The sequence below is a fragment of the Dermacentor variabilis genome, chromosome 2, assembly GCF_050947875.1.
Source record: "Dermacentor variabilis isolate Ectoservices chromosome 2, ASM5094787v1, whole genome shotgun sequence".
Taxonomy (NCBI): domain Eukaryota; kingdom Metazoa; phylum Arthropoda; class Arachnida; order Ixodida; family Ixodidae; genus Dermacentor; species Dermacentor variabilis.
The window spans coordinates 273,108,491-273,134,408 of NC_134569.1; the positions used below are offsets into that span (position 1 = coordinate 273,108,491).

A 25,918-nucleotide genomic window follows, 5' to 3' on the forward strand; every position below is an offset into this window, starting at 1 on the left:
GACAAAATATTTTTGCGGCATCGCTGCTCCGATTATCGCATATTTCGTTAAATGTGATCCGGTAAGGGGACATACAAGCAGTACTAGGATAGCTCTGTATATTTATTTATTTAGGTACCCTCAAAGCCAGTTTGGGTTTGCCGTGGGGATTAGAGAAAGCAGAAATATAGGTACAAAATAACAAGTAAAATAGCACATAAAAATCTAACAATAAAGCATAAGACAGAAGTACAGAGGATATCACATACAAACTAGCAGTACGAATAAAAAGAAAAGGGCTTGAATGATGCACACACAAAAAGAAAACACAAAAGATGAAAGTAGTTTCTTTTGATTCTGTGCACTGATCCTAGAAAGCAGCGTGCAAGTCAATGGTCAGTATTTAACCGAGTATTGAATGTTGCTTTATTAACCTGTGTCTGGGGCACTGCGATGAACAGCTTTAATTTTGCATTTTGTTGCTTACCAGCAGTGTGCAAATCCGTGCTTCATCACAGACCCTCAAGTATTACCTAGCTTGCTTAGGGATCCATTCAGTGTCATCGTGCTGTAGGAATAGATGCACCATAGTACCGACGACATTGTCAGCTGTGTAATTGCTAATTTTTCTTTTTGTGCCTGCGCAGCAGTGTCCTTACCTAATTATCAGCCTGCGGTTATTCTGCAGGTCCCAGGTGCTGGTGTTACTGGTTTAAGCGAAGCTTTCACTATGTTTGCGGAGAATATGTTTGCAAACTTTCTTGAGCCTGTATGTGCATGTAATAGATCTCACCCTGTTAGTGTTACCCAATGTTACTCGTGCAAGAACAATCCGAAAGACTAATCTAGTACACATAAATATTCTAAGAAATTGACGGTGGAATAGCCTTCAGCTCAATTGATTTTGGGTTTAGCTCCCACCAGTGGCAGGTTATATTTTGTTCACTTTTATTTCCCTTCTCCTTGTGATCTCGACATTACAAATAAAACGACAGTTATTTTCCTTTATGCTTTACTACGTTTCCTTGTCTGTTGTTGTCATATCAAAGCCCCTCAGCTCTTCTTTTTTGTTAATTTTACATTGTGTTGTATCCATACTTTTGTGCGGTATTATTCAAGAATTTCATAAAGTTGATATCTGTGGGCCTGGTTGGTTGGCCATTGCTGCTGTAGAGATGTGTGAACATGTTTTAGCAACACACCTACGATAGAGAAACAAGCACTGACTAGCAAGTAAAGGTTTGTTGTTGCAAGACAGATGTTTATCGCTTTCATCTGTCTTTACTCATTCAGGCTGTCTTGCAGCAATGAAGCTTTTTGAGGACACCCCCTGTGCATGTAGAGTTTGTGCATGCATCTACGGGTGTCTCTGCATGCCTGTAAATAAAAAGAAATGTAATTGACCTTCAACCAATCCCCAGTGAAAATTTCGGTTATATGTACCGAAACACGGTACATATAACCGAAAGCACGGTCCTTCTGCCAGGTAACAATGCACAAATTTTTACAGATGCAACAGATACGCCAGGACGACCACGGATTTTTCTACAAGTTCTTACGCAAGACGCCACAGCTCTTTGACAAGCTATTGAGCATTGTCGCAGGGGACCTCATACGGCAGCACCACATTCGAGAAAACCCTGGAGCCTGGAGAATGACTTGCTGTAGCATTGAGGTTTGTAAAGGATAGTTGCCCGTAGAAAAATAATGTGCGATTGCAGGAATACAGAACACCATTTATTTGTCATTTAATGTATAATTCATGAAGAAGGGTAAAAAAAGAAGGACACCGACCACTGAATGAATACAAGAAAAGACGTTTCGGCTCCCCTGACGGGAGCCTTGTTCACAATGAAATCAAGTACGTGCGATACAATGTTTATATGGCTTTGAAATATGATGTAAGCAGCGCGTGTAGATGGGGGGGAGGGTTCCGTCATTCCGGTTGAGGGTGCTATCTGTGATTTGGATTAGGAGGAATTCCAAGTGATGTCTTGATGTCAAATTTCTCTCTTTTTCTAATATCTTGGCGTTATCCCAATCAATCCTGTGGCCCAAGTCATCTGCATGCTCTGCCAAGGCGTTTGAGGCGACTTTTTTCTTTTTGACATCGTTGATATGCTGCTTCAACCGCTGTTCGAAATTTCCTGTCTCGCCGATATATACGCAGTCGCAGTCTTCACATGGAATCCCGTAGACGATGCCAGGAAACTTAGTCTTTGGAAGCTTGTCTTTCACGTTTACCAGCCGGTGGCGTAATTTTTGGGACGGTACGTGAGCTACCTGAACGTCATAGCCGCGTAGAACGCGGGCTAAGCCCTCGCTCACACCGGGCACATACGGTATGGGGGCGCGTTTTCTTGGGAGCACACAGTCAGACCTTGGGGGCTGAGACAGATGGCGTTCCACCGAGTTCACAAACGACCTCGGGTAGCCACATGCGGAGAGATTACGGTGAACCTCTTGTAGGTCGGCAGCCCGGCTTTGTGGCGTTGTGCAGATACGCTTGGTTCTGCCGACAAGAGAGGCTACAACCGATCTCTTCTGGTTCATCGGGTGTACTGAATTAAAATGCAGATACCTGCCTGTGTGTGTGCTCTTTCTGTACACGGTAAATGTCAGACTGCGCCTGTCACGTTTTACGAGGACGTCCAGAAAAGGCAGCTGGCCATCTTTTTCTTCCTCGACTGTGAATTGGATAGACGCTTCAATACTATTTAAATGTGACAAAAATGAAGGAATTTCTTCTCGCTGAATTATGCAGAACACATCGTCTACGTGACGTAGGAAGACTCTGGGCGGCGAGTTGAAAGAGGCGAGTGCTCGACGCTCAAGCCATTCCATAGTTAAATTTGCAGTAGTAACCGAAATGGATGCGCCCATCGGTGTCCCGTGCACTTGCCTGTAGAAGGTGCCTTCAAAACTGAAGTAGGTGTTCTCCAGGCAGAACAGGAGGAGCCTCTTCAAGTCAGGAACGTCGAAGGGCGTCCTTTCTGGTAGGGTAGGGTCATCGTCCAGAGCGGCGGTGCAAGTTTCCGCGGCGAGTCGAATAGGAACGCTTGTAAAAAGCGACACGACGTCGAACGAGACAAGCGCTTCCTGATCGTCGGGAGTAAAATCACGAATCTCGTTTATGAAGTCTTCAGAATGTTGAACGTGCGTGCTGCCTCTACCAACGAGAGGGGAAAGAACCTTATGAAGGTATTTGGACAGTTTATGAAGCGGAGAGCGAGTAAAATCAACAATTGGTCGCATCGGGACGTTAGGTTTATGTATTTTTGGCAAACCGTAGAGCGCCGGCGCCGAACCGTTTGTGCACAGAAGGGAGAAGTATAATCCTTTGTGCCTTGGATCTACAAACCGGAACACATCCGTAAGAAGCTTCTGTGGCTCCCTCTGTATCTTCAGCGTGGGATCCTTCTTCAGACGACTGTACGTTGCCTCGTCCGCAAGAAGTGACAACATCTTGTCACGGTAGTCAGTCCTGTTGAGTAGCACCGTGGCGTTGCCCTTGTCAGCCGGGAGGATGACGAGATTTTGGTTTGAGCGAAGGTCCTTGATCGCCTTGTTTTCTGCCGCTGAAAGCGGGGAGACGGAAGGGTGTGCGCGAAGCCGCGAGAGAATGCCTATGGCGCGGGTTCGTGCCTCCTCCCTCTTTGAAGGTTCAATTTGGCTGACAGCATTTTCTACCGCACAGACCAACCTTTTTGCATCCTTCTGCGGCCCAAGGTTGAAGTTCAAGCCCAGGCTCAGGACTGCGAGTTCTGCCGAATTGGGATTGTGCGACGAGAGATTGTGCACGGCGGACGCGGCAACGTTTCTGTGCAAAACATCAGCGGGTGGCGACAGTCTAGCAAGTTTTCTTTCGTGAGTCTCCTGCGTACGACGGGTTTGTAGCCTGGCCTTGAAATTTGCGTGTAGTTGAATGCTTGCGAACTCGTCTGGGACCCGGTGCTCAAGGCGACGGCGCGCGAAGAAAACTTCATTTTGTAGGTTCCTCACGGACTGTCTGCATTCCAAGATCCTGGCTTGTAAAAGAAGTTTTTCCGCCTTGGCAACCACGCTGAAACCAAAACTTGAACGTACAGGCCTGTTGAGACGTAGCGAGCGTGGAATAAGTCCTCGGGACTTGCAGGTCAGGTTGAAGTTAGGATGATTTTTGAATGCAGAAGCTCTGCTTGTCACTGAAATGTACTGGCGAATCTCGGTGATGACTGGCTGGCCGTACGCCCGGCGAAGGTTAATGAAGTCGAGGTTTTGACGGAAGCCCGTCTGGTCGGGAGGCATCATGAAGAAGGGTAAAAAAAGAAGGACACCGACCACTGAATGAATACAAGAAAAGACGTTTCGGCTCCCCTGATGGGAGCCTTGTTCACAATGAAATCAAGTACGTGCGATACAATGTTTATATGGCTTTAAAATATGATGTAAGCAGCGCGTGTAGATGGGGGGGGAGGGTTCCGTCATTCCGGTTGAGGGTGCTATCTGTGATTTGGATTAGGAGGGATTCCAAGTGGTGTCTTGATGTCAAATTTCTCTCTTTTTCTAATATCTTGGCGTTATCCCAATCAATCCTGTGGCCCAAGTCATCTGCATGCTCTGCCAAGGCGTTTGAGGCGACTTTTTTCTTTTTGACATCGTTGATATGCTGCTTCAACCGCTGTTCGAAATTTCATGTCTCGCCGATATATACGCAGTCGCAGTCTTCACATGGAATCCCGTAGACGATGCCAGGAAACTTAGTCTTAGGAAGCTTGTCTTTCACGTTTACCAGCCGGTGGCGTAATTTTTGGGACGGTACGTGAGCTACCTGAACGTCATAGCCGCGTAGAACGCGGACTAAGCCCTCGCTCACACCGGGCACATAAGGTATGGGGGCGCGTTTTCTTGGGAGCACACAGTCAGGCCTTGGGGGCTGAGACAGATGGCGTTCCACCGAGTTCACAAGCGACCTCGGGTAGCCACATGCGGAGAGATTACGGTGAACCTCTTGTAGGTCGGCAGCCCGGCTTTGTGGCGTTGTGCAGATACGCTTGGTTCTGCCGACAAGAGAGGCTACAACCGATCTCTTCTGGTTCATCGGGTGTACTGAATTAAAATGCAGATACCTGCCTGTGTGTGTGCTCTTTCTGTACACGGTAAATGTCAGACTGCGCCTGTCACGTTTTACGAGGACGTCCAGAAAAGGCAGCTCGCCATCTTTTTCTTCCTCGACTGTGAATTGGATAGACGCTTCAATACTATTTAAATGTGACAAAAATGAAGGAATTTCTTCTCGCTGAATTATGCAGAACACATCGTCTACGTAACGTAGGAAGACTCTGGGCGGCGAGTTGAAAGAGGCGAGTGCTCGACGCTCAAGCCATTCCATAGTTAAATTTGCAGTAGTAACCGAAATGGATGCGCCCATCGGTGTCCCGTGCACTTGCCTGTAGAAGGTGCCTTCAAAAGTGAAGTAGGTGTTCTCCAGGCACAACAGGAGGAGCCTCTTCAAGTCAGGCACGTCGAAGGGCGTCCTTTCTGGTAGGGTAGGGTCATCGTCCAGAGCGGCGGTGCAAGTTTCCGCGGCGAGTCGAATAGGAACGCTTGTAAAAAGCGACACGACGTCGAACGAGACAAGCGCTTCCTGATCGTCGGGAGTAAAATCACGAATCTTGTTTATGAAGTCTTCAGAATGTTGAACGTGCGTGCTGCCTCTACCAACGAGAGGGGAAAGGACCTTATGAAGGTATTTGGACAGTTTATGAAGCGGAGAGCGAGTAAAATCAACAATTGGTCGCATCGGGACGTTAGGTTTATGTATTTTTGGCAAACCGTAGAGCGCCGGCGTCGAACCGTTTGTGCACAGAAGGGAGAAGTATAATCCTTTGTGCCTTGGATCTACAAACCGGAACACATCCGTAAGAAGCTTCTGTAGCTCCCTCTGTATCTTCAGCGTGGGATCCTTCTTCAGACGACTGTACGTTGCCTCGTCCGCAAGAAGCGCTTGTCTCGTTCGACGTCGTGTCGCTTTATACAAGCGTTCCTATTCGACTCGCCGCGGAAACTTGCACCGCCGCTCTGGACGATGAACCTACCCTACCAGAAAGGGCGCCCTTCGACGTTCCTGACTTGAAGAGGCTCCTCCTGTTTTGCCTGGAGAACACCTACTTCACTTTTGAAGGCACCTTCTACAGGCAAGTGCACGGGACACCGATGGGCGCATCCATTTCGGTTACTACTGCAAATTTAACTATGGAATGGCTTGAGCGTCGAGCACTCGCCTCTTTCAACTCGCCGCCCAGAGTCTTCCTACGTTACGTAGACGATGTGTTCTGCATAATTCAGCGAGAAGAAATTCCTTCATTTTTGTCACATTTAAATAGTATTGAAGCGTCTATCCAATTCACAGTCGAGGAAGAAAAAGATGGCGAGCTGCCTTTTCTGGACGTCCTCGTAAAACGTGACAGGCGCAGCCTGACATTTACCGTGTACAGAAAGAGCACACACACAGGCACGTATCTGCATTTTAATTCAGTACACCCGATGAACCAGAAGAGATCGGTAGTAGCCTCTCTTGTCGGCAGAACCAAGCGTATCTGCACAACGCCAGAAAGCCGGGCTGCCGACCTACAAGAGGTTCACCGTAATCTCTCCGCATGTGGCTACCCGAGGTCGTTTGTGAACTCGGTGGAACGCCATCTGTCTCAGCCCCCAAGGCCTGACTGTGTGCTCCCAAGAAAACGCGCCCCCATACCGTATGTGCCCGGTGTGAGCGAGGGCTTAGCCCGCGTTCTACGCGGCTATGACGTTCAGGTAGCTCACGTACCGTCCCAAAAATTACGCCACCGGCTGGTAAACGTGAAAGACAAGCTTCCAAAGACTAAGTTTCCTGGCATCGTCTACGGGATTCCATGTGAAGACTGCGACTGCGTATATATCGGCGAGACAGGAAATTTCGAACAGCGGTTGAAGCAGCATATCAACGATGTCAAAAAGAAAAAAGTCGCCTCAAACGCCTTGGCAGAGCATGCAGATGACTTGGGCCACAGGATTGATTGGGATAACGCCAAGATATTAGAAAAAGAGAGAAATTTGACATCAAGACACCACTTGGAATCCCTCCTAATCCAAATCACAGATAGCACCCTCAACCGGAATGACGGAACCCTCCCCCCCATCTACACGCGCTGCTTACATCATATTTCAAAGCCATATAAACATTGTATCGCACGTACTTGATTTCATTGTGAACAAGGCTCCCGTCAGGGGAGCCGAAACGTCTTTTCTTGTATTCATTCAGTGGTCGGTGTCCTTCTTTTTTTACCCTTCTTCATGATGCCTCCCGACCAGACGGGCTTCCGTCAAAACCTCGACTTCAATGTATAATTCATTTTATTTTATTTACCTAATACTGGCCGCCGCCTTTTGGCAGCCAAATCAGGAAGGGACCACAAAACATTGAAGCAAAACAAAAGAAAGAATGAAATGACTGACAATGAGCGTGCATAAAAAATACTAATACATAATCTAGTTCATTACACACAACTAAATATTTATTAACTCACAAACAAATCAAAGATGGGACACAAAATGTTATACAAAACGAGAAATAGAAATGAAGGTACTGATAATGCGCGTGAAAAGAAATACCAGAAAAAAAATTATCATATGATCACAGAGGCAAAGTTTCAACTTAGTGCATCACCAGGGTAGCAGTTATGGCTGACTTAAAAAACTGCCATCGAATGGCATCGCACAAAAGCTACCTCAGTGCTTTTAACCTTGCGCAACCTGTGAAACATGCACTGAGGAATGCTTGTACATGTAGAAATAAACAAAGGTAGTAGCTAACCTACACAAATGAATTTTGATCGTATGTCACCCAAAAAGGGCCCCCACAGCCATGCAGATCATTGTCAAGAAAAGAAATGTAATTATAATTAGTATGCAAACAATTGAGACATGGGTACTAATTTATTTTTCAACTTGCATTCAAGCTACTTGGCATCCGGGTAAGAAATAAAAGACGTTGCCTTGGCTTATTGTATGGGGATTGAGGCGGCTAGACTCTGCAGTGGTGTGTAAAGGCGGAACCGCATGGCGCGATTTCAGGCGCGATTGACGCGCGGATGGTGGGACGCGCGCGTCATTTTGGCGCGTGCCCAGCATGATCCGTCACGAAATCATGCCGCCGCGTCCTGCTGCTCGGAGTAGTAAAAAACGCGTCGCGCGGCGCGTCCACCAATCTGAGTTCAGGTAAGTCACGTGGCATTTGGTCACGTGGCGTTTTGGTTCTTTTTAGAGCGCAGCTCTTTAGCGTCCGTTCCTGGGTTTCGCGTCGTCGTCGGCGTTGTCGTCGGCCTCGTAACCAGCTCCGCCCCCCTTTCATCCCCCCAGCGCTAGCAGCGACCGACTGATACCGCTGGATGCCGCTGACGCCGCTAGAGAGTCAAGATAACGTGACTGCATAGAACACCGTCGCCGCCATGCAGAAAGAGGAGGAAAGGGTCCCCCCCCCCTGTTCTTGTGTGGCGGATAGGGTGCTCTTCAGTTGCCGACGCGCCGGTTATTTCACGTAGGCCCCGGCACGTCGACGAATACGTGACCACCTTCCCACGGCTAGACCTGGTTCTTAGCGCTGCGGAAGCGAGGGTATCATATTGTTTGTGTCGGCATCGGCGGCGTTGTCCCTGAAACCAACTCCGCAGCTGGGGTTGACTCACTATCGGCGTCAGCGGCATCAGTCAGTCGCTGCTATCTCTTCCCTCCTCCCTTTATCGTGTTGTCCGCTTGCTGCGCGCGCTTCTGCCCCCATCGTTTGCCGCTGGGTGTACACGCCGCCCCCCTCCCCCCTCTTCCTGCGAGTCTCCGGTTGTCAAAGCGCCGGCTCGAACTTAATTCCTTTCTTCGCTCCTCCTCCAATGCAACCCCTGTGCGGTGGCAATCAGAGAGCCAGATCGGTGGCGGTGGATCTGTATATGTGCACCGCCCGAGCCGAAATTGCCGCTGCCGTTCGCCCTGTGCGGTGGCAATCAGAGAGCCAGATCGGTGGCGGCTTGACATAAAGACAAACAGCAATTTCCTAACACTTATGCGGGAGAACATCCCGTTCCTCTCGCTCGTAACGCCTCCCACGGCTGTGACAACCTCGCGAGGCACTTGTATAGATCTCGTCTTTGAGAATCAAGCATTGGTGTACCAAGTCGAACATATATCAGTCTATTTCTCCGGCCACAAAGCTTCCTTCATGACTGTCAAGAACTGTTAGTGGAGTCTTTGTTAAAGGAATACGTGTGAAAAATTAAAAAAAATTCTGTGATAGCGCATACATGTGTTGCTCGATTTCTTTGCCTCAATCTATCGAAAAGGTGAAACAGCTTATTTGCTGCGCTCAAATTTCGCATTAGGAAGTAACGTAATCGTCGGTAATTTTTTTTTTTGCCACCAGATGGCCCTGCTCTCTGCGCATCTCGACGGAACCCCCTTGGCGGAATTCTTTTTTTTTGTTTTGCTCGGCAGAACTGGCGCGCGCGTCAAGGAAAACGTGTGCTACCGTGATTTCGTGCGCGCATCGCCTTGGTTCACGCATCGTGTTCACCTAAAATTGACAAAGCAACCTTCAACGAGGCCCTAATAACTAAAGTGGAGAAGCGTCGCGTCTTATTGCTAATACTGGCAAGACAATTTGCTAATTATATTACCAGTGTATGGTGCTCGCTCTCTTCTCAACCAGGCAGGCCGCACCCACATGTACCTCCTGACCCGCTTTTTTTCTTGCTTCAGTATCAGCGTCCCCCTTAATAGTAGCAATCGCCTCTTCTGCGCGGTAGTAAGCGGCCGACCCTCCTTTTTATATGTGAAGTTGTAAACAAGCAGAGGCTTCTTAGCATGCAGAAGGTACATAGTCGCAGTTTCGCACACAATATTGCTGCTTGAAATTAAGCTTGATAAATACACTTCGGAAAGAAATGTCGCTGTCTAATTGCACTCAGATAATTTTTATTCTAGTGTTCTATAAGTTTAAGGGCATGTTATATATGCGGTAACAGAGGCAATACATGTCGTTGAAAGTTATGTTGTCTGGCAACCCGGAAAACGCGGCGCGAAAGCGCCGCTCCTTTTTTTCGTACGGGTATAGCGAACTAGAAGGGGGTAGTGGGGTCAGGGAGAGCCCGCGGGTGTGGCATCTCACGTCGACGCCGCCAGATGGCGCCACTAGAGCATTGGCTGTACGGAACGCGAAATTGAGCATTTTCAACGTAGAGAAAGCCGTGTGCGCTTCGTGTCACGCCGAAAAAAGAAAGCGCGCAGCTCCGTAGCATGTTTTCTGAAAACTTCATCTGAAATTAAGACAAGGCACAGAGAAAGGTGGAAAGACGGACGTTCTGCAAGCTTGCGTGAAAATAAAGCCGACCCAACGAGTGCAGACTAACGGCCGCACAACGGTGCGACTGATTTCTAAACTAAAAGCTCGCGAAGACCGTAAAAGAGGTAAATATGTGAATGGGTAAATTGCTTAATTCATTTCCCATTAACACTTTTTATACAGGTCAGGACCCAATCGCATTCACAACTTCAAGTGAGCCAAACAATTGCGGCGCGTGTACTAACAGATTCGGAACAGAGGCCAGATATGATGAGGTTTTATTCCTTTAACTGCGATTTTGTTTACGAAAGCATATATCCAATGAAAGCTAGGGAGTTAATCCTATGGTGATGCCACTATTATGCGGTCGTAGTGGTTACCAGGGATAGCGAAATTTCGTAACACAGCAAAATAAAGGGAACTCGTGATAGCCACAAACAACTCTTTATTGGTACAAAAGATGGGCAGCTGCTCCTTTCTCAAAGTGCATGGCTGCTACGAGAGAGGCACTATGAGGAACGGCTTATCTTCGCGTGCAATTTCTTTTTACGCCGTTCCTGTCGCGATTGGTTGATCCGTTTTACATAGAAGTGCAGCCTGGTCAGCACATAGAACTTGGTCAACTCTGTTGTGAGCGCATCTTAGTGCTGGCTGCAGCCTAAGGCATAGCCGAAGTTCTCCTTCACTAGCAACATTACATCCACTATGCTGTCACTGCAGAGTTTCTCTCGGCTGAAGAACACAGTGAAGATGTCCTCCAACTTCTTCACTGCCCTGAAAAGCTCCAGCGAAGGATATAACAACCCTCCCTTGTCGCATGTCACAGTGAACTCAGAGTTTCTGCTTTCCGTATTGGGGGTTTCCATAAGAAAGGCCTTGCAAGACATGCAGTCATAACACTTCAGAAACTTTCGAGCAACATACCCTGCCATGTAATGTATTAGACCGGTCGTCGCTCTTCTGCTTCACCAACTCTGTGTGCTCAGCAGGAATACTACGAAGCATGCGCTCGGCTGAAGCTAGGTTTCCTTCCTCAATGAGATGGTCGATTGCAGCAGCCCTGGCTTATTGAGCTGGAGCATCTTTCGCACTCAGGAGAGAACTCATTTCTCCACTAGCTCCATTAAGGTCAGCATTGCCTGAGCGTACTATTTTCGCAAGGTTATAAAAGGATATATGCATCTAACGACAATTAGAAACTGCGTTGGTGTTGGGTGGTCATTAGACCCACATGACTGCCTGACTATACCGAAAAAGTTTTCCAGCGAATCCTGGCTTAACCTGTATGTCATAACATACCTAAATCCCTGGCTGGCAAGATAATCCAGCAGTGATAATGTGCTAGATATCGTCACCCTTAGGCCATCTGCAGTTGAATCGCTTAAAATCCACCTACTCTTTTAGCGTGTTTCGCACACAAACTGCACATGCTTCGTCGAGTTTTTTGTCTTGGCGGTGCAAGTTGCGTTCCCGAATTCGCCGTGTTTATTCATCTTTCGGCGCGGTGAACGACGGTTGCTTTCCTTTTTTCCACTTATATCCTGTTTCACAGCCGGGAGTGAAGCAGGGTCGCTGCCGTTGACGTTTCGACCTTCCTACTGCTCACGTGTTCGGACGACTGCGCGCGAAACAGACTCGAACGGTAGGTTGAAACACCAAAAAACAGTCAACGTCGCGAATCAAGCCCGCATGAACAAGCGCGCGAAGCACTTTATTCTATGGCGAAGCAGCGGAGGGAGCCAGCCCACGCGACTACAGCGCCGCCACCGAAATTCGCGTCCCGTCCACACTCGCCGCCTCGCTGCAATGCATAGGGCGCTCCGGCTCCTGAGCCCACTACCCCCTTCTAGAACACCATAGTACGGGTGCTCGCGCGTCGGCGGCAACGCGGGCGTTTGCCGCCCGTCGCGTTTTTCGCTCGCGAAAAACGCGCCATGCGGTTCCAGCTTAAGTCGTATAGTGGCGATCTTGACAGTAAAGTATGAAACAACTGCATAACAGCATGACAGCCGCAGAAATTCTTACATTTTTTTCAGCTTAAGAATTTTTTTAAAGCTTACATGCTGTTCACGGCTCCCGTCAGGTAGCACTGCTTCCTGCCAGAGCAGCCGGGTCATACGTATAAATGTCTCATTTACGCACTGCCTTCAATTTCACTGATTACGTACGAATACTTTGGCCACACATACAATGCAGAACATGCAAAACCGACTCCGGAACTGAGCCACAGAACACCAAAAAAATGCAAGGAATGTGGCTTGTGGATGATAGTTGTGGGAGAGGTAGAGGTTGTCTATGTTGGCAGTGAACCTCGCCTCCTGGCTATGTGGTGGCAAGACATTTCCCTTTCTGCTACCTCTTCTAATAATAATAAAAGAATTTAAAAAACGCTTACGCTGCTAGAACGCCCCGACAGGCTTTACAACTTGCAGCATATAACCGAAATTTTCAGTGGGGACTGGTTGAAGGTCAATTACATTTCTTTTTATTTACAGGCATGTACAGACACCCGTAGATGCATGCACAAACTCTACATGCACAGGGGGTGAACTCAAAAAGGTTCATTGCTGCAAGACAGGCTGAATGAGTAAAGGCAGATGAAAGCGATAAACATCTGTCTTGCAACAACAAACCTTTAGTTGCAAGGCAGTGCTTGTTTCTCTATCGTAGGTGTGTTGCTAAAACATGTTCACACATGTCTACAGCAGCAATGGCCAACCAACCAGGCCCACAGATATCAACTTTATGAAATTATTGAGTAATACCGCACAAAAGTATGGATACAACACAATGTAAAATTAATAAAAAAGAAGAGCTGAGGGGTTTGATAGGACAACAACAGACAAGGAAACGTAGTAAAGCATAAAGGAAAATAACTGTCGTTTTATTTGTAATGTCGACATCACAAGGAGAAGGGAAATGAAAGTGAACAATATAGAACCTGCCACTGGTGGGAGCTAAACCCAAAACCAATTGAGCTGGAGGCTATTCCACCGTCAATTTCTTAGAATATGTATGTGTACTAGATTAGGCTCTTGGATTGTTCTTGCACGAGTAACATTGGCTAACACTACCAGGATGAGGTCTATTACATGCACATACAGGCTCAAGAAAGTTTGCAGAGGGATAGCTATTGCTGCAGCTCTACTGGTAAAGCAATGCAAGCATAATTCAAAGGTTGTGGGTTCGTCTCCCATCAATGGGAAGTTACGTTTTCATATACTTTCATTTTCCTCCGTATTTCTGAATTTCGATATAAAGTAATTAAATTCATCAATGATTTCCTTTTGTTTCATTGTCTCTTGGCTTTATTACGCAAAAAGTGCACATTAAAAAACATTATTCTTCGAATTACTTTATGTGCATCAATTTAATTTTCATATCGAGATGCTTATCCTGACTGACCTCTGTCATGTTTTTGAGCAGAGAGACGGCAAAAGTATGAGGTCGTTCTGCGGTTTGCATCTTTTCATTGCACTTGAAACATTGCGGAATTCCTCTAATATTAACATACGAATTACGAAGAAATTAACAATCACCTGACGGCGTCATTTCCAAACTTTGACACGGGTTTCGGTGATCGATCCTTGGAGGATAATTGGCTTACTTTCAAAACTAAAATTGCCAAACTCACCGCGAAATTTACTGCCACCATCACATTTCGTGCAAGTCACAACATACCATGGTTTTCAAAGCTCTTGAAGACACTCGAGAACAAAAAAAAAAAGACTTTTCCGTGCAGCAAAACGCAACCCGAGCGCATGCGCCTGGGAGAAATATTACACAGCCGAATCAACATACCTGCAATCTATCCGTAATGCCAAACGCGATTTTTTCCAAACTGTCCTCCCCAAGATCCTAACAAATAACCCGAGGAAGTTCTGGAAAGTACTAAATCCTCAACAGGCTCCTATCATCACACTAGCTAACCCACTTGGCGAGATGACAAGTGACATTGACTGTGCAAATATTTTGAACACTGCTTTCTCATCCGTCTTTACACACGAAACCGATATGCCACTTTCTACCGCAACTACGAACCTAAGTTTGCCTATGCCTTCAATCATGTTTTCTGCGAATGGTATTATATGTATTATAGAAAATATCAAGATGTCATCTTCAGCGGGTGTTGATGAAATCACTCCAAGTTCCTCAAAAATACTGGCCATGCTTCCGCACCGTATCTATCAAAACTTTTTGCACAATCACTTTCCACAGGTAGCATTCCCAGAGCTTGGAAGGTGGGGAGGGTTGTTCCGGTCTTCAAATCAGGTAACAAGGAATCACCCCTTAACTACCGCCCCATCTCTTTAACAAGCGTGCCGTGCAAAATCATGGAACATGTCATTTATTCCCACATAATGAACTTTCTTGACTCTAATAATTTTTCTCATCCTGCTCAACATGGCTTCCATAAAAACCTATCCTGTGATACACAATTGGCTATTTTCATCCATGACTTGCATATGAACCTTGACTGTAGCCTTCAAACTGATGCAATATTCCTGGACTTCGCGAAAGCGTTTGACAAAGTACCCCACAAACGCTTGCTACTAAAACTTTCATGGTTAAACCTTCATCCTAACATTTCACAGTGAATAAGTGAATTCCTTGCTAACCGCACCCGGTATGTTTACGTTAATAATCAAGCCTCTAGTCCTCTTCCCGTAACATCAGGTGTCCCAGAAGGATCAGTCCTCGGCCCTCTATTATTTTTAATATACATGAATGACCTACCAAGGCATGTCTCTTGTAACATCCGTATTTTTGTCGACGACTGTGTCATCTATCGCACAGTCAATAACACCTCTGATCAGCTCACCCTCCAGAAGGGCTTAAACAGCGTACATGACTGGTGTAACCAATGGCTCATGGAACTAAACCCCAATAAATGTAAACTCGTGTCTTTTAACCGAAAACGTAATCCTCTCCTCTTCTCATACAAAATCTCGCACGCCACGGTAGAATTAACTCAAACTTATAAATACCTCGGCGTAACATTGTCCAATGACCTAACCTGGAACGCACATGTCACAAAAATCATATCATCCGCTAACAGATCCCTTGCATTCTTAAAACGTCATCTACGACATGCCCCACAAAACCTAAAACTACTTGCCTAAAAACCACTTGTCCGTCCTAAATTAGAATGCGCCTCTGCTATTTGGAGCGCTAACCAAAATTATCTAACAATTTCCCTAGAATCAGTAAAAAGTCGAGCCACAAGATTCATATATTCGTGCTATTCATATAACGTTAGTAATCATCATTAAAAGCAGAGGTAGGTTTAACATCTCGAGCTTGTAGACGTCGTATTACTAGTATGTGCTTGTTTCATAAACTTTGTTGCAGCTCACTTCGTCATCAGCCCTACATCAATCCGCCGGCACGTACTTCCCCCCGACATTGGTCATCCCCTTCAAGTTGCACGGCCTCGTACGCGCACTGCTACATTCGCATCTTCATTCTTCCCACGCTCAGCCCCGGACTGGAACGGCCTTCCACACGACATTGCCGCAATCACCTGTACATCTAAATTTCTGAATTGTATAACTACTGTATTTAACAGCGAATAATTTATGTTCATTACGTGTTTTCTTTATTTATTATGATTTATACATGTAACCCACCCCTTACGTAACACCCCCATCCGCGGGGACCTTTAAGGTAATAAAGTGAAGTGAAGTGAACTGACTCTCATCATTCTTTTTCCTTTTCCTCCCTCTTGACGTCACTTCAGAAGCAATGCTTCCCAACGTATCCAGCCTGTGACTGCCTGCTGAAGCCAGCGATGCTTGTGACTGCGGCCTTCTATGGTCTGCCTCAGAAGCCTCAGGAACCAGAACTTCTTGAAACATCGGTGATTCAAGAGATTCTAAAATGTCCTGAGACTCCACAGGCTCATGGGACAACGAAGACAGAGTTGATGCTGGCGCTTGTGACTCTTCATTTGACGGTGATGGCACTTTAAGTGTTGCCTGATCGGAAAACTGGCATATTTTTCGTTAAGATGTCTGCAGAACTTCCCGCCTCATTCGTTGGGGGCACTGGTGGAAGGTTGGCGGACATCCTGCATGTGAGCATAATAAGGTTTGCACATATTGTCAATGTGTAAATATAGTGCCAGTCTGAATGCAAAAATATATGAAGACCCAAATCTTTCCACATTTGTTTTAATGTGTGATTTTATTAGAGAACGCCGAAGCTCTGAGTCAGTTTTGTAGGGAGAAAAGTGGCTTGACTACATAACCAGAATGAACAGTTTCTGCATGCGCTTAAGTGTAGCTTTTGTATCTTTTTTCTGTTTTTGCTTGTCATACATTTAAGCAGTTCCTATGAGATCTGCATGCCTAAAGCGTAGTGATAACTTCTAGTCAAGACAGTTCATGGTATTTGGAATGTTTCAGTTTTGAAATAATTAGCAGTAAGCACTCCACTACTTTTAATCAGTAAAACCACTTAATAAATTTCATGTTGAAAGACTTGCGCTTGCACTTTCTAAACATGGAGTAGTAGTATTGTTAGGTCTTGCAAACTCAAAACGACACTACAAATTTCACCTAGAGGATACGGCTGGTTCTCAGAAAAGTCACAAACACGGCGACAGGTGTCTGTTGGCACACTGTAGCAATAATGGGTGCAAGCTACCTTTGACATTGCTGCAATACATCAGTTGTCACATGGCTACAAACCTTCAGACAAAACAAAAATGTAAGTGCACAGCAAAAACAAGCAGTTTCATCAACCACAAATTTGACTTCCCTAAGCCACAACATAGGCAGTTTCATGTAGCTAAAGCATTAGCTAATATGTGGAATATACATGCACAAGCACCCTTAGCTTGAGATACCTGCAGACCAACCTAAAACCATGAGTTGCAGTGCATATGATGCTTGTTCTTGACACTAGTATTTTGTGAAAAATACTTTTTGGATCACGTACAATGCTTTCAATTCATTTGCCCAGTAATCAAAGGCTTTTGACAGCATTACACTTTGTACTTGCTAGTTGAATATATTGTTACCTGAACAGCACCAACCAGAATAAATAGAAAACTGCCCATTGTGCTGACCAAATATGTGGGGAGACCCAAAGTAATAGAATTATTTCTGGACAGCTGTAGACTTAGAACTTGTTGGCTGATAATCACTATTAAAATTACACCACTGCCAAGCAGATGTTCTGTGTGGTGCTGTTGAAATGAAGTTCACTTGATGAGCAACATAGTAATAACCAGCAAATGCTTTAGCAATAGCGAGCAGGCAATGTTGCATGTGCAAAATTGCAAGCTTATTTAATGATAGTGCATCGATAGACTGAACTATGTACCAACTATGTGGTCTATGCAGTATAGACAGAAAGTCAAAAAGGATGCCAATGGACACAGACTCTGCCAAAATGCCTACTTGCATGAATAGCTTAAGAAGAATATAGAAAATTGTAGAGAAAGAAAGCAAGCTTACTAGAAATCTCCTCACTGCTATAGTACTTACAGAACAGTGGATACTGCCTTCATGTACCATTTAAAGAAATTCAAGCTCGTGTCCATTGTTCTGGGAACTTGAGAAATAATTGCGAAATTAATGCAGATGGTTGGGCTAGTTGGCGTTGACACAGCTCCTGTGACATTATTGCTAGCACGAACAAGGCGAACGGAATAAAGGTCGGACTAGCCAAAGCGGTAGATTTCAACTGACAAGCTTTATTCAGAAGAAACATGCAAACAGGCCACCGCATGCTCAATTAATGTGCAGACAGATGCATAAACGAATGTGCCACATAGGGGATAACCAAATGCACATAGAAGCTGATAACCATTCACAAGAAGCCATTTACAAAGCATTCACCAGATTATTCCGAAGACACAACACTTATTTATCAGCTAGTACCAGTGATGGAGTGCTTATGCATTCATCTGCAGCTTTCGAAATGCAAAACACCTCAAACATTTCCCTATATAACTGCCTGGCAAGTCGACTGAGCACTTGTGTGTTATGAGAACACGGGGAGCATTTATGGGTACTTCAGCAGTGATCAGCCAAGTAGCCAGCGCCTGTGAGAGCATTTACAGCGTTCCGGTACTCCCCAAGCCACTCATTCAGGCACCTGTTTGTTCAATATACCACTTTCCACAGGGAAGTGCAATGTAGTATACCACCACTACATTTCAGTTAACAAAGCGGGTGACATGCTCCTTAGTGCATGTACCTAGACGCCCGGCAATGTTTACCAACTTGCATATTCTTGTGAGCGTTAGCGGTGCTGAAAGAATGCTTACACCAAACTTGTTCGCCACCTTTCTTCTAGGCAGTGGGACACCCTGTGCATGTATGGCAGAGCTGCACGGCTACCACTAAGACATGCGTTACTGCACGTCCAGTGGGCAATGTGGTAGTGCCAATGACTTTCTTGTTGCGCTGGCTTTGCTGTTAAAAACATTGTGGGTGTTTTCGAACAGTGTTCAGTAGGACTCAAGTTCACACATGAGTTGCCAAAAGATGATCGCCTGCAATTATTCTATATTCTAGTGTTATTTTAAATCATGCTTTCCTTTATTATATATACTCTCAGGAAAAAGAAGCCCTTGCTCGACTACCGTTTGGCATACTTCATGTTAAAAGATGCATAGCTCTTAGCTGCCCGAGAGCTGTTCTGGTTAAATCTTGTGCACCAGGTTTCCTGCAGCGCTCAGCAACAAGCGAGCCATTTATTTGGGGCCGGGTATCTCGATAACACCTTGGTGTCAATTACTGGGAGCCTCATTTCAGAGGTAAAAACAGATCTGGCAGCTGCTCGGTGCAATAACGCACGTCCCAGTTGGCGCCCTGTGGCTGTGCCATATGTACATTGGGTGTCCCACCACCTAAACAACGTGTCAAACTAGTGCAGTGTAGGTGTTTTCTTCAGCGCCACTAGAGCTCGCAAGAATGTGCAGGTTGGTAAGCAACGCCGGGAATCAGGGTAGATGCACTAAGGAGCATGTCACCCACTTTTTAAACTGCAATGTGGGGGTGGTATACAAGATTTCACTTCCCTGTAGAAAGTGCTGTATTGGACTAAAGGGCAGGTTCTTGAATGAGAGGCTTAGGGAGCACCGGAACGCTGTAAACGCTCTAGCAGGCAATGCCCGTTTGGCTGACCACTGCCTAAGATGTGCTCGTAAATGCTACCTGTGTTTTCAAAACAAGCAATTGCTCAGACGGTTTGCCAGGCAGTTAGATAAGGAAATATTTGGTGTTTGGCATTTCAAAGGCTGCTGATGAATGTGTAAGCACTCCTTCACTGGAACTCGCTGATAAAGGAGTGTTTGTTGTACCTTGAGAAGAACCTGCTGAATGCTTTGTAATGGCTTGTTGTGGGCAGTATTGGCTTGGTTGCGCATTTGGTTTCCTCCCATGTGGCACATTTATTTATGCATCTGTCTGCAGATATTTTTGAGCATATGGTGGGCCTCATTGCGTGTTTTCTGAATAAAGCTTGTAAGTTGAAGTCTAGTGCACTGTCCTGTCCCCCTTTTTTTCAATTAGTCTTGTTCGTGCAAGTAACCATCACAATAATTGTAAATAACAATGTTAAACAATGGTAAGCATGCTGCATGCTTAGACCTGTGAAATATTTGGCCCATTACACTTTTAATCCTTACGTGTGCTGAAACTTCACCAGCGTGTAGCCTAAACGAAAAAAAAGTGGATATAAAAGGTATAACACAGGAAAGCTTCAAATCAATCAAACAAATAACAAGAGGTAGATATAATGTGTACTAAGCAAAATAATATGTAACGCGCAGCCAACTGATTGATGCAAGAAAAAATAAACCTCAAGACATGTTAGGTCTAGTTTTAAAGTGAACAAGGTAATGTGTACATAATGTATACAAACACAAATAAGCAGCAAGTTGAATAAGGTTGAGCAGATATTTAGCCTATTTAGTAAGCACTGCTGAGTAATATGTCCAGAAACTTCTTGACGAATGATACCGAGATCTTATTTTTGCAAACACATACACTTCAGTCATACCTGACCAGACCATCCGATTACACACAGTGCTGCTGCAGCCATAGCTCGTCCCTGACGTGGACATTGTTGTTCACGGCCTTGCCACTGCGAGATAGGTTCTGTGTTAACTTATAGCAGTGGCACTTTAAAGAAGTGACATTGTGAACACATGCAAGGAGCACCTAAAAAGTCACAAAAGCAATGTTTGCACCACTGCAGGGTGGGAACAGAGCACAAGGTCGAAGTTACTGATGAATACTGTGATAATAGGAACCTCTTCATGACAATAAAATTTTAAGACATACAGCTACAGTACATTAAAAACAAATGTTTGTTTACGTAACAATTCATTTTTTTCCTATCTCTTAGTTAAAGCAACTTGTCCTTATCATGTCTAGTTATGTCAAAACACCTTGTCTCAAAACGTAAGCTGTAGTAGTAGCAAGACGTAATTGCTTAAATTTTTTTGCCCGAAGCCTATGAGGGAGATGTTGTGCGCGACGGCTTTGAGCGAGAAAACGGGCCGTCGCGCGAACATATCGCTCGTTCTTGTCGCCTGGTTCTGGAAATCTAGAATTCGTCGCTCGTCGCCCAGAAGTGCTATGAGCGAACAGAGAATAGCGCGAAGCCGGAACTGGATGTACATCAGTCGAGTACTACCCCTTGTTGCACGGAACAAGCAAACAACTATTTTGATACGTGCAAGGTTAAGAATCTACTGCAAGACTTTAAAGAAATATTTTACGCTGCTCCTGTGAGTAAAACACAGCAACATAAATTAATAAAGCACACTTTTGGCGCGTATTTGCTGCCCTCATACCGGCAACACCGGGAAGACGGCTCTCAATGTCGTCGCTCGCATAGGGTACGACTTGTACGGAACGAGCTAGCGCTACAGCCATCTACATCGCATCTCTGTCACGCGCAAGATCGCTCGCATGGGGTACGACTTGTAGGGAATGAGTGAGCGCGACAGCAATCTACATCGCGTCGCTGTCGCGCGCAAGATCACTTGCATGGTGCTTATACTTTTTCCCAATAACTGCTCGCAAACCGACAACCGCGTAAACAGAGATTATTTACAACCTCGAAGCATAAGTAAGAGAGGAAACGTCATTGCAGTAAGAATAGATAAAGAGACAGATGAGTCTTTATTATCTAACTTCAGCAGAAAAGTGGCAGCTCGCGCAAATGAGGACTGTTGCCGAACCTAATCCCTCTCACCGGAAGGAAACGATCACCAAGATTTTCAATTTAGCATTAAGCCAATAAACTTGCGCAAGCAAATTATGTCAACCAACGCTCAGCAAGCATCGGCACAGTCAATGTCGTCGTGGGTGTTCGATTTCCTACGCTCGCAAGGCACTCTATGCACACACGAGAAGCAAGCACAGCATGCGTGTACTCACCTTTTAAATGGTACGATGCGGTCGAAAAGCGCCCTCCAAGTTGCCGGAGCTACAAAGTTATTCCCGCATACATGCCGTTGCGTAGTTGAGACCTGCGGAACGCTAATAATGCGCATCATTTCTTCGCGGCGTCCACCGAACTCTCCACAACAACTAGGGACAAAGGGAACGCACTCCATGGCATGAAAATCGTTGGTCCACGTTTGCCTGGCGCACCACGCATACCGCAAGTTTGCAGCGAGACACAAGCTATCTTTTGGCACTTTTGTGCACGCGAACTAAGTCACAATTCATTACAGCAAACGCAAAAACACGATCAAACAAACACATCGTAGCAACTCGTACGACCGACAGCACATGTAAACAAGGGAACAAGATTGGTGGATGGATACTATGAGCAACCTCTTTGAATCGGGGCGGTGGGTGGCGCTACCTGTGAAATTAGGAGTTTGTTTGGCCTCCGCGATGACTAAAATAATAACCAGCACACACTCGCTTTGTACCTTGTTGCGCCCAACTACATATATATGTTGCAATACATAAACAACCATCGCACATTTTATAATATGCGCTGTACTTTAGCGCAGAAAGAAATTCTATGACGTATTTTCGATTTCCGGTAGCTTCCGCTGCATGCGGGCAGTAAAAAGATGGCCTTCGAGATTCGCATATGCCATTCTTGAGAAGCCTTCTCTGGGCTGTGATTTGAACAAATATATAGAAAAAGGTTTAGTAAAAAAGGAAAAAAAAATAGGTGTGGAAAGCGAGGCGGTGGAGCCCCTAGCACAGAACTACACTGGCTTGTGCGGTCCGCCGTGCCTGGTCGACGCTGGCGAGCCAAGTCTCCCATTGCTCCCTTCCGGAAAGTTTGCCGCCTACTTTCAGCTGTTTTGAAGCCCATCCATGTCCACCCAAGACGCCTTGCGCTACTGCCCGTGCATTGGCCCGTGCTACCTGCGCCGTCACTTCGTTTAAAACGACTTGTTGCTGTCGTCACCCTCTACTGTAGCATTAGAATTGTTGACATGATCTCGGAGATACACGTCCAGTGGGCGATGTTTCCGTGCGCTTTGTAACTTATTCAGTCAGAAAGCATCAAACCTACGAGGATTGATCACTCGTGTCGCGCGGGTTACACCCGTGTCATCCGCATTGCTTTCGTGTTGGTGTGGTGAATGTGTGCGTATTGCGCTCCTGTCGTCCATGCCTTCTGTATTTGTCGTGCGGCCCACGAATATTCCTCGAAAAAACCACATGTCTCTGCCGCGTGAATGTCTCCTATGTGGTAGGTGCCAGAAATGTGCGGCGGTGTACAATGTGTTCGCAGCCAAGTGCTACCGTGCATTCCAGGGAATAGACGCGGCTGCTTATGCGCGGTTTTATTCAGTGTTTCTTCCTTAGCTTTGTGATTTACTTGCGTCTGCGATAGAATCCAAAAGGTACCCCAGTTGAAAAAGACAACAGGAATTCATGTCGAAACTAGAGAAATTTCTGTTGTACTACAGGAGTTCCTGACGTTTCCGTAGTTGACAGACATTCCTGACGTTACGACAGAAATTCTGATGTCGCAACAGAAGCATTCTGTCGCGAAGACCAAGATCTCTGAAGTCAAAACAGAAACGTTCTGTCAGCGACAACAAGAGTTCTGAAGTCGGAACAACAGCTTTCTATCATGACAGCGACTCTGACGTTACGACAGCAATTCGGACGTCGCAACAGAAACATTCGGTCGCGACGGCCAAGAGTTCTGAAGTCGCAACGGAAGCGCTTTCCGTCGTGGCCCTTTAAAATTGTTTGTCAGTTTCGCATCGGTGGTGTGCACTGTACTTTTCTCTTGCGCGGTATTCAATCGTGCTTCTCTCAAGCCGGCAATGCTGATAGCACCGACACCGGTATTAAAGTCGACGTGGCCAATTGTTATAATTGTGCCGTGACGACGCTGCACCAGCAACGCCCTACCCGCCTCCTCAAAATCGGCCGCTGATCAAAATCATACCATCTGCGGGAATGGCTGCGTATCCATTTTGTTTTATTTGGAAAGATGTGGCACACAAGCCTGTGGACTTACATGTGCGGTTACACTGACACATTAGTTAATTTCCCAGAATTATTGCACAAGCTTATGCGAAGCGGAAAAGAAGTTTTGGGTTGTTCCACAAAGTTGCGTGGAAACCTGTCTCGCTCGGGTCTCATTAATCTGTTACAGCGCTGCCGTGAGAAGCCAGTATGCTGTCAGAATGAAGACTCATCCACGAGTGTTTATGTACCTATTTTGCGTTGAGCACACGAATAATGTGCGCGCTCAAAAGTGTAAAGAGCGAGAGACAACTGTCGAAATTAGCAGTAACAACTCTAACCGAGTCCCCGGTCACCGTTGTCTATTTCTGAATTTCTTATTCAATATGCATATCGTACCGCAAAATCGATGTTCTATCACTCCACGATGTACCTGTCGATGGTAACAACACTTGTGCTCTTCTAGAGATCCGGCACCTGACGTGGTGGAGGGAACGCGCATCGTGACTTTTAAAATACAAATGTAAACAGCAACGCAGACCGCGATTTTTGCTGTTGAGATGGCCAAAATGTACGCGGAAAGACCAGCCTATCTTCCGAGAAGAGACTGCTCAAGTCCGTTGTGTGGTGGCTACATATTATCCCGTCCCTGAATGGATTTCGCGTCTGGACGGTTGTGTTTGTTTTCCAGAATTTTGCACTCTCATTAGACTGTATACTATCTGTGAATTTGTTTCTCTTGTATGTTCATATGTAATGTAACTGCATTGGTTTCACAGTACCGATAATTCCATGCAATAAAGAAAAAAAGTGCGCCGTGGTGCAGTGGTAAGATGCTACGCTCGTGATCCTTCGTTCCCAAGTTCGAATCCCGGTTGAGAAGGTCTTTTTTATACTTTTCTTTTTTTGTACTAATAAATTTACATATCCTTAAAGAGGTCTCTCAATTTTAATTAAATATTCATCAGGTTGTGTTTTTAAAGTGGGACATGACGTCACATTGTGACTAATTTTGTCTTGTTCGCCTTCTTCAATAAGTGTCCTTTTAAAGATGTTCCTGCTTGACAGTAAAATGCCTCTAGTGGGGTTGAAACATCATAGCAATCCAGCTGTAGAAATCGTACTATAAAGCAAAATTATCTAAACTTGTTGCGGTACGTGAATCTCAGGCTGATTTATCAAAATTTCAGCATGTCCCCAGTGCTGGCGCCCTTCCACCACATAAGGCAAATATAATTGTTTATTTGTCTGGAGTAGTGTATGTCATTTCTTCATATCATTAGCTCCAAGTACAAAATTCTCATCTGTGCACTGTTGCCTTTTCGAGTTAAGAAGACATTTTGAGATATTATTCAACACTAGTTGTTACATTGTGTCGACATAAATTCAGCAGTAATATAGGTTGTGCCGTCTATAGTTACTTCATTCAAGTATATATATATATATATATATATATATATATATATATATATATATATATATATATATATATATTATGTATGCATGTATCAGTACGCAAAATCTCATTCCTCCATCACCTGTAGTTGGTGTGTCATGAAGCAAACAAGAAATTCATTTCAGATTGTGCTGAAGTATGATTCTACACTATCTGGTTAGTTTGGTAATTGGCGTTGCCACCAAATTGTTATGCATGTAGGATGTTTATATGCCTTGGTCTGGACAATGGCACAGAAGATGATAAGAGCACCAATGTGCTAACTAAATAATAAGCTCCTATGTCGCACTACTGCTAAAATGACAGATTTACTGAGCGAACGTGTCTGCTTTCCTGAGTTACAGAACTGGCAAGCCATCTGTAAGCACAGTGTTTGTGTTTAGCAAATAACCTTTCTTCAACACAATGTGGAATTCTTTCGGTTCTCACGTAATGTTTAGTATAGTGTAACGTAAGTAGAATCAAGCATTATGTAACACAAATATTAGGCACAACTACTGGCTTTCAGCACATGACTCGAAGTTGATTTTATGGAAGCTACAAGCAGAACCTTTCATATCCGCTTCCTTTCATGCCTTTCTTCGAAGTGTAGGAACGGTACGAATTCATTAGTCATTACATCAAGATATTTTAAACTGCTTGTATTATGTATTAGGCATGCATTATGAAATAATATGCTGAAATATTAGAATAAATGTTATAATAGCGAAGTAC

The 25,918-nt window shown here is 45.2% G+C and overlaps 1 protein-coding gene and 1 long non-coding RNA gene across 2 annotated transcripts in view; one reads left to right on the forward strand and one right to left on the reverse strand.

The window, feature by feature from the left end:
- The window catches only part of LOC142571273 (monocarboxylate transporter 13-like), a 682,600-nt gene that overhangs the window by 383,495 nt on the left and 273,187 nt on the right, over positions 1-25,918 (forward strand). The window contains exon 6 of the mRNA XM_075679507.1: positions 23,614-23,638. Within this exon, the coding sequence (XP_075535622.1) occupies positions 23,614-23,638 (25 nt within the window). The remainder of the gene's footprint in view (positions 1-23,613; positions 23,639-25,918) is intronic.
- Positions 13,248-22,075, reverse strand: LOC142571272 (uncharacterized). Its single transcript, XR_012825831.1, has 3 exons — positions 21,733-22,075; positions 20,345-20,428; positions 13,248-16,397 (listed from the first exon to the last, which is right to left on the reverse strand). It is a non-coding gene; the product is annotated as an uncharacterized LOC142571272 (long non-coding RNA).